Source organism: Condylostylus longicornis, unplaced genomic scaffold (genome assembly GCF_029603195.1).
Source record: "Condylostylus longicornis isolate FDR11 unplaced genomic scaffold, ASM2960319v2 ptg000048l, whole genome shotgun sequence".
NCBI lineage: Eukaryota > Metazoa > Arthropoda > Insecta > Diptera > Dolichopodidae > Condylostylus > Condylostylus longicornis.
Genome location: NW_026578017.1, coordinates 5,463,101 through 5,473,217, shown reverse-complemented (window position 1 = coordinate 5,473,217; position 10,117 = coordinate 5,463,101). Strand labels below are relative to the sequence as shown.

Genomic DNA, 10,117 nt, shown 5'->3' with positions numbered 1-10,117 from the left:
CTTCACTTAAGCATAAACAAATAGGAAAATCGCTTCACTTCTTTCGATAAAAGTACCTCAGATCATGTGAATCTTAATGGTATCCGCCATAGAATTTCAAGAACAATTTAATCAAATCTACAAAACAATGCGATCTATAATCTCGAAATTTTACAAAAACAACTATAGTACGAGTATACTATGGTCGTCTGCGATTTTCAAAATTGTTTTAGGTTTTATAAAGGGGCTCCAATAGCTACAATAATAATTTATTCAAATCTTAGAAAGAATTGAGGTTGTAGAAGTCAAAATTAGCATAAACCATTTTAGCTTTCTGTAAAATTTTCATGTCATTTCAAAATTAGGTTTCTTATTTCCGGCTATAAAATATTCAATATAATATTTGAAGTAAATAAACAACTACGACCCTGTTGAACAATTCTTTCAATTCTTTCAAAAAAAAAACATTCGTTTGAATAAAGTTCAGGGAATCGGTAAGAAAATCAAATTAAAAAATTGAAAACTTTGAATTGCAAATTTTATTACGTGAGCATCATTAATTTAAGATATACTTACATATTATTATTATTATTTTATATAATTTATACATTTGGATTTATCCAACATATTTATAAATGTACTTATCAATGGGTGTACAATTATACCTACATATACATACATACACAGACAATAATTTATAACAATTTTTTATTTTTACCTTTTAAGTATCTGCAATATATTTAAATTTTACTATCTGTAACTGTAAATTTTATTCTTGTTGAATTTTATTTTATTTTAGGCAAACAATCTAATTGATAAGAAAAGGATTTTTAAGATTATCTTTTTTTCTTTTTGTTCCATTAAAAAAGGATATTAAAATTTATACGAATTTTAAGTAGGAATATAATTTTTATTTTAAGGACTTTTTCATTTGTTATTTTTATTTATGTTTGATTTTGATTTTTTTTTTATTTTCTGGTTTTAATTAATTTTCGAATGATCCTAAATTAAAAGATTGGGGAAAAAATTTTTCAAATAAATCGTTTTCTTTTTTAAAATTTGCCCGACTCCTGCCTGCATTTAATATGAGAAATTGTATAGTTGATGAAACAAAAATACTTTTTTTTGTCGAGAGTAATACCAGAAAATTTTAGATCTAAACTTCTAGAACTAAATAAGAAAATAGGAATTGGTTTTGAGGTAAAATTTTAAATTTAGTTTAGAAATGTCGAAATTTCTTTTCATATAATAAAAATGAAGGCAAAAAACTACATTACAAATAAACTGAAAAATAAGATTTTGATATTCAACTTCTCTACAAATTAGATTTTTCCACCCTTTTTTATAAAATTAAAGAATTTACAATAAATAACACTAATCTAAGTCAACAACTGGCAATTTAATCTCTTATGAATGTAAATTAATCAGTTCGCAATAATTTTCCTATTTCTTATCATCTTGAATTCAAGGACAATATTTGTTGAAATTAGTAGAAAAAATTTCGAATTCTACTCGCACTTAAATTAAGTTTTCAAAGATGGTAATTTTTATAGCATGCGTTATAATTTTTATTTAAGCACAATGTCCGAAAAGAAAAACAAAAAAATTACAAAAATAAACGATATTTCATTCCTCTGATATAAAATTTGCAAACCACTAATAATTGATCACACCTGTGATTAATGATTAGCTTTATACTTTTAATATCAGTTCTCGATATACCGTCTCAATGTCAACGTTCATAAAATATAGAATTTCTTTTACCGTATATTAATCAACCATATTAATTATACACAAATGAATTTATATTTTAAGTGTAATTATTCAATTTTCTATACTTTGCAGTGCATTTAGTTAAAGGGTTACAAAAGTAAAAATCACCAAATTATAAAATGATCGGGAAAATTATACAAATTTTCTTTCTCATAGATATTTAATTATAGTATAAGTTGTAGTAATATTTTAAACAAACATAATTTAATTATATAAGCAAATGTGTTCTCTATATACATATTTTATGATTTGTTTTGGAGAACAAAAATTATTATAAAAGAAGGGTAATTAAAATTACCTATCCTCATATTATATGTGTAGGTTCAAGTAATAATTTTTTTAAAATTAAAATATTTTATAAACAAATTTATTTTATAAATAACATTATGGCACATTATTTTTGTTATCAGATTAAGAAAGGGGTTAACATATTGAGCGAAAGACTTTTCAGTTAATCTTCTGTCCACTAATAGCACGTAAAAACTATAAAGTACATAATAAAGATAAAAAGCATATTTTTTCAAAAATCGTTTCCATAAACTTTCTGCCCTTGTAACACTAACTCATAAAATATCAAAATTTACTTGTAACTGTCGTTCAACCTTTTAAAAGAAGTAATTAAAAAAATATTATGAAAAAACAGTTCTCTTGAGTCAAAAAAAGTTAAAAAGAAATTATGAAAATTAAAAAAAATTTAAAGAGGTTGCCAGTGTATGCAAGTATTGGAAACATAGTTCGAATAAACCTTTTGTATGTAGAATTACGGTAGACTAGCAACATACCTAGTTAAAACTCTATGACGCAATGAAATTTAGGAGATGACAACAAAAAAAAATATTAAATAGGGTAGTTTAATTGCAGAAAAGGGATATTTTTAAAAGGAAATAACAGCTAAAGCTTATCGTTTTCCAATTCAATTTCTCTTAAAGCAATGCTTTTAAATCAGTTATAAAAAATTTTATCAGCGTTTTAAAAAATTTTTCATTTACGTTTTTAAGTTTTTTGGCAACTCTACGTACTACAAAGCAAATTTTTAATATATAGAGCATCTAAAAAACATTTGCTTTCGGAAATCAAAAGCAGCGTCCATGTTGATCGTATTTAAAATGTGTACATAGAATAATAATTATGAAACGCTTATTTGCTGCAAAAGTAACTCTCAATTATTTGTAAATTAAGAATTTGTATTAAGAATTTGTAAATTGTGATATGGGTAGTTCCTTGCAAATCACATAGAATAATTTTGTTCTCTATATTGGAACACACACGTTCATAAATAAAATCTTAACCATTTATTCTATATACGTGTTACATCTTTATTAATGAAATTAATTAAAAATATAAAATTCTTTATTTAATTAAAATCTGCCCCTTATTATGTTAAACATTTTAATTATATAAGGTTTTTGAAAAGAAAATTTCATTTCGTTACCAATAAAATACCATTCAAATTCAGAAATTTATTCACACAAGAAAAAGCAAAAAATTAATTCTAATATGTAAAGATTTTAAAAGTTTTTACTTTTGCTTATTTATGAAAAATTATTTGTAAAAGGAATGGGGAATAAATCGGTTCCAACACACTGGTAAAATATTTTAAAGGACAAAGTTTTTTAATTTAAAAGCTTTTCCGAAAAAACAATTACCGACATTTGCATTTTTCTATAAAAAAAAACCGAAATAATAAAAACGAAAGAACAAAAGTTTTTCGTTCATAAGAATTTAACAAGACTTTTACAGGATAATTGCGTTTTGGACAAAAATTCGCCTTTTTTTCTGTTTTCCTAAAATAACATAAGAAAAACATTTTGTCTATTTTTTGTATAAAATCACAATGGAGAGTAAAGTGTAATAGACCGTATACGATAAATTGTAGAAGAAGGCAAATTAAATGTTTGTTTTCAAAATGTTGCGTTTACCATGTGTTACCAAAAAAACAAACGGATAAAAAAAAAAATTTGGAAGAATTTTATACGGAAATTTCAATTACAGTTTAAATTTGAATATTAAATAGAAAAATATTTAAAATTTTAAATAAGGTTTTATAGGCTTAGAAAACTTAAAATTAAAATTTATTATATGGCGTCAAATAGTTTGTTTTAAAGCTGGGCCAACTTTTATTAACTAATTTTTAAAACAAAAAGATATTTCTCTTAAGAAACATTTCTCTAATATTGAAATTTTAATTTAAATTAGGGTTTTTTACATAATTAAGTTTTTAGCACTTGTCCAAAAAGTTTTTGAAAAAAAGTGCTTATTAGTTTTACTCTGTCCGTCCGTCCGTCCGTCCGTCCGTCCGTCCTTGGACACTTTTTTTGTTTACAAAACTTCTACACCCTTAAAGATAGAAAGCTGAAATTTAATACGTACATAGATCTTTACTAGAAAGTTATTTCCGTAAAACAAAATTTTTACCTATCTTCCCCCCTCTAGAAGTTATACCACCCCAAAAACCAAAAAATGGCCTTTTTTAACTATTTGTTGCAATGAAACCATAAGCATTTTTGAAATTTTGCAAACGCAAAAAGGCAGTGGCTTGCTTCCTCTAGCGCGGTATATTATAGTTAAACTTTAAAAAAACAAAATGGCCGTTCAAATTTACCGTTATATAAAGTCCTTTTTTTCAAATTTTTGATTTTGTTTTTCTTCTAGACCCCAGCCTGTAGAAGCTTGAAATTTTAGGGGCTATTAGACATTAAATAGTTCATTTTATTAGAACAAAATTTTTTTCCATCTCTACCCCCTCTCAAGTTATCGCCTCTTGAAATTTGTAAAATTTGAATTTTTGACATTTTATATTTCCGAAACCGCAAGCTTTTTTAAATTTCTATAAACGCAAAAAGCAAACGGTAAATTCCATGACATTTAAAAATATAATCATTTTTCTTAACTCATACAATTAACCCTTAAAATCGAACATTATGTTAACCCCACTTTATACCCATTTTTGCTTTATTTCAAAGACTGCATAAATCGTTCATCCTAAATATATGCAATCCTAGAAATAGTATCGTATATGAATGAAAATATTTTAATAGTGTGGTAGATATAAGACTGTTTTTAAAAGCCGAATTTTCACTTGTTGAAGGGAAAAGTGCTACAATACAAACCATTGGTTTGACCCAACTTTATTATTATATATTTATAATCTTGTTTACTGCATTAAGAAAAGTGTAGCACATAAGTACCTTGTTCACAAAGAATATAAAACTAGTGCAGTTTCATTTTCTGCAGTTCATTCATTGTTGTAGTGTCCGTTAAATTGTTGGCAAATTTGTAGCACCTACGTAATGCAAGTCAGCTTTCGATGTATCTATACATGTATGACTATTTCATATTGTATAAAGTTAAAGGCTGTAAATAAAATTTATCAAATTAAAAAAAAAACATTCTGAAGAAGGTAATCTCTTTTAATGGCAGAGGTGGTTGCGTTGTTGTACAAAATCTAAATTGTGTTGATAAATATCTAAAAGTGAAGCGCAAAGATATGCTTGAGTAACAAATTTAAATTTTTGCAAGGGAGCGTTTTGAAAGTTGCTAATTCGCAAAAAGAAGAATTAGAATCACGCTGCATAGTTAAATAATTTTGAAAAATTTGCTACTTAGCATAATGCTAATCATGTTCATCATCAACACATAAATACAGTAGAAATGGTCAAGGGACCAGGAAAAATTGATGTTTAAACCAATTTTCATTATAACTGGTATACAAATAAAAAATATGTAACATTTATATTTCAATTTTTGTCATTTTTTTATTTACTCTTCAATTCAAAATGAAAATTCAATTAAAATGACATTTAATGATAAAAGAAAAATTTTTTCCAAGGAACAAAAATTTTACGGCAAAAACTATCATAGATATTCGTTGTAACCAATTTTATTTCTATGTAAACAGAAATGTCGCTAAAGTAAAAAATATTCGACATTTTTTCATTAAAACCGATTTCGTTCCGAAGCTATTTTTTTCCATACATTTTATATATGAACCAAACTTTGTTATCGTTTTTGCGCGCTATAACCGATATTTCGTTATTACCGATATACTTTATAACCGATTTTCACTGTATATTAGAAAAGATAATCCAAATTACAGATTAAATTTTCCATTTATTACATTTTAGACCATATCCTTAGAATTGATAAAAACACATTGATTTTTTGAATTATCAGGTAATTTGTATATAACACTTTTGTAATTAATTTAGTATTATTACTTTTCTTATAAAATCCCCTAAATATCCGGCATAAATTTATTACTACACGAAACATCCAAAATAGACGCATTTTATTCTTAAACAATTCATTTGACTAATTTTTATGAAACTAAAAACTCATTACGTTTTCGACATAAATGTTGTGTGAAAGGAATTTTGGGAAGATACGTGAAATAAGTACATATCATATAAGGAAAGGCGCATCAAGTGTAAAACGGTATCACGCTCTGGTCAAATATATTAAGCAATGTTTTTAAGAATCGGAACTATTGCATAATGCTTTCAAGGCTTTTTCTTCTTAATTTCAACATTTTTACAAACTTTTCAGCATTAATTAAAAAATTTTGTTTTTCCTGCTTGCCCACACTTTTTTTAATTAAAAAAGTTTCTTTTATATTTTGTTTCTTTTTTTTTACTTTTAACGTCCCATACCCGAAAAGGAACTTAATTAATATTTTAAAAATTTATTATATATATATAAATTTAAAATCGAACAAGAGGATTCTTTCATTGGTATTTCATATAATCAATATACATAACTAAATCACAATTGTTCCTCTTTTAACGAAAATATACAAACAAGATGTCTTACTAATGAATTTCAAGTTTTCTAAAAAAATCTTTCGGCAATAAACATTCGGCATATTCTGTATACATTAATACCGTTATGTATTAAAAAATATAAAGAGCCTGCATTTGAGAACATCTCACATAACGTAAAAATTTTTAAAGTGATCAGAAAATTTCTTCATATACTTTTTTTTTAATTCAAACTTATCGAGATTAAATTCAATTTTAAAAATCCGCTTGATAAGATAAGGGATCAAACATAAGTTTTGGTGTAATACGTATCAAACTTTCCTTAGAAGCTAGTTTCAGCAACAATTATTAACAATGTCAATTATCACTGACAATCTTAATTACATAATTACACCTTAACAATCTGAGTATAAAAATTTGTTTCTCAAACATTCTCTAAAATATTTAAAATTCAAACATTTTTCGAATATTTAAAATTGGCTTTTAGAGTTTTACGGCAGCTACCCAAACTTGTCAATTTATTCCACAAGAACTTCAAGGATACATCTGACCTATAATTGGACACGCGACTGTCACATTTCATGCATTTAACTTTATTATTTTCCAATATTTAAAATTAGCTTTTGGAGCTGTATGGCAGCTATCTGACCCTGCGAAGCTATTCGATTAAAACTCCAAGGTTATATCTAGTCTGTGATTGGAACAACTGTCAAATTTCATGGAACTTTATTATTTTTTCAGCCATTTCAGCTCTGCAACAGCTAACAGATTCTGTACAACCATTCCATTAAAATTTTAGGAATATACCTTCATATGTATGTATGTATGTAAAATTAATTTGTACACACGCTTACAAAATTTACATCCTTATTAGTTTAAGAAAAATTTAAAATAATTTTGAGTTGTATAGCAGTTACCTGAACCTGTTCTCCGAATCGGTCGAATTACAACAGCATCCTTTTTATACTCTTCTCAAAACGTTTTGATCGTATCTCTACCTTGTTCTTCATTTTCAAATATTTTTGTATTTAAAATATTTAACTTCAATTAGTTACGTTAGTTACATAGAATCAGGAAAATCTAAACACTTGTTCTTTCACAGAAAATTTTTCTTCAACTTTATCTTTTTCGTCTATTTTCTTCATTAAATAATAACAAAACAGAATCCATTTTTATATTCTTTTAATCAAATTTATAATTCAATACTTTTCAAATTTATAAAACTTATGTTTCCACATTTAAAATTTGAATTTTGAAAATGGAATTGAAACACTCGAATTCGTTCAAATTTAGGTGAACACCAAATCTGTTTTCTGGAATCTGGAGAATGTAAAATTTTAATCCTGTTCACATTCTGGTAAATGCGGGAATATGGTGAAATTTAGTAACAGCATTAAACAGATTTTAGCCGTACATTTGAATGTACATACACAAATATAATATTATATTGTCGTTTACATGCTTAAACTATAGCACATTTGTAAACGCATAACTGAAATTAAATATTTTTCGACGTTTAATTTTTTATCTCAATTAATTAGTAAGTTTCTTGCACAACAAAAAAAATGTAACATCTTATCTAACTACATACGTTCACCTTTCATACACCTACATGCTGTAAAGATCGAATTTTTATGAAGTAAGCATTCCTTATGGAACCTTTACGGGACAAAAATTAAAAATATCAGTGTTAAAGTTTTCTGACAATCAGCTGATTTTTGATTTCGTTTTCTAGAGATGAGATTGCTGCATTAGATGCAAAAACTGAAATTAAAAGTTTGCTACACTGAAGTAAAACAATAAGTGCCTAAGGGAATGTCAAAATTGCTACAACTTAAAAAAAATTGTAGAAAACATTGAAAAATATTTTTGGAAAAAAAAAATATTTTCACGAGACTTGTTAATAAGTTAAAAGAGTTTAAATATAAATCTGACTCTTATTTTTTTGGAAATTTATACACCAGATATGTTGACTTACATTTACAGAGCAGTTCCGATATCATTTTTACCAAAATAACGACGAGCATTGTACAATGTTGACAGTATTTTAAAATAAATTATCATAAAAAATTCTTTATAATCTTTATATCACAGAATCGTTCATAAACGTGTCACATAATATTTTCGGTCGTTAAATTCTTTATGCAATTTACATAGAAAATTATGGCGATTTAATCATACATAAGACCAAGTTATTACATTCATCAAACTTTCTGCAAATTTGTTATAAATAACAGGCCTATATAATTTTTTTCCCTATAAAAATAGTTTGAAACACGTATTTTAATACAAATGTAAACGCAGCGCAAGTAAATTTTTACAAAACGTCTTCCTACTAAATTTCTGAACACTTACAATTGATGTCATTTTGACGTTTACCAAGTTGTTATCAAAATATTTCTGGAATCGTAGTAGAAAGAAAGACAAAATAAGATTAGGGTTTTTAAAAAATATTGATGGAAATAATTAAGGAAAAATAAAAAGTAAAGTTTCAAATGTTAAATTATGCCAATAGAATTATTTAAAATGAGTAAAAATTTATTTAAAAGTGGTAGTGTCGATAAAGCAGCAGAATATTTTTCAAATGTCACGGATCTTTATGATGAAAGGGAAATTTTTGGTAAGATTTTTAAGTACATATGTATGTATTTGTTTAAAAAAAAATATCAAATATTTTTAGATATCATTCGTAATATAAATGATCCAGAACGTCCGCAAACATTAGAAGAATTAAATGTAGTTCAACAAGAGTTGATCAGCCTTGATAGCAAGCAAAATTTAGTGAAAATTCAGTTTACGCCGACTATACCGCATTGTAATTTGGCTACTTTGATTGGTCTTTCAATTCGAGTCAAATTATTGAGATCTCTGCCACCTAATATTAAAGTAGAAGTTGGCATAACACCAGGGACTCATGATACCGAGGATGCTGTTAACAAACAATTAGCTGATAAGGAGCGTGTTGCGGCTGCTTTAGAAAATAATCATTTAATCGACGTTATTAATCAGTGCATTGATAATAATCGAGATTAGTATATAGGAAATAAACAAATGATATAAAGTTATAGTTTTGTATATTATAGAAATGATTATGTTTACTTTTCAAATTTAAATTTAAATCTTAAAGAATTGCTGACATTTTACAGAACAATATATGTAGTTATAATGTTCTAAATAACTGCAGTTTCAACTTCAATTGTAGCCTGAGTAGGGGACTAAAGGTGTAGTAAAGTTTTTTGTTCTTAGCTACAAATGAAGAAATTTAAATATGTATTTTTCAAAATTGAAATGTGCATACATGTTACATGCCTACATTATTACAAAACTTACAAAATGTTTTTTAAATTGATTTTCATACAATCAGAAAAAAAATAGTCAAAATAATTAAACAAAAAAAATATATTCTAAATAAGTACATATATATGTATCTTACGAAATTTCTTATTAATAAAATTATCCATAAATAAAGAATTTATATTATTAGAGATAGATTAGCCAATAATGTTAAATAATTCGTTAAATATGTTTTGTATTCTAATTCGTGTTAAGGGTTTTTTATTAAATTTTGAAATTGTTAGTAATATCTACACTATTATTTTATACTTTAC

General features: G+C 25.7%; 1 protein-coding gene across 1 annotated transcript; it reads left to right on the top strand.

Moving 5' to 3' along the window:
• The first annotated feature begins 8,895 nt into the window (after positions 1-8,895).
• On the top strand, positions 8,896-9,595 carry LOC129611108 (MIP18 family protein galla-2-like). The gene is made up of 2 exons (XM_055524062.1): positions 8,896-9,129; positions 9,190-9,595. Exons 1-2 carry the CDS (start codon positions 9,015-9,017, stop codon positions 9,540-9,542), a joined length of 468 nt encoding a protein of 155 aa, XP_055380037.1. The 5' UTR covers positions 8,896-9,014; the 3' UTR covers positions 9,543-9,595.
• Positions 9,596-10,117: the final 522 nt, after the last annotated feature.

Excerpts from the sequence above, each read along its gene's own strand:
- LOC129611108 (XM_055524062.1), top strand. The coding sequence starts at position 9,015 with ATGCCAATAGAATTATTTAAAATGAGTAAAAATTTATTTAAAAGTGGT. Across the intron at positions 9,130-9,189 it reads TGATGAAAGGGAAATTTTTG|ATATCATTCGTAATATAAAT; the intron begins GTAAGATTTTTA and ends AAATATTTTTAG.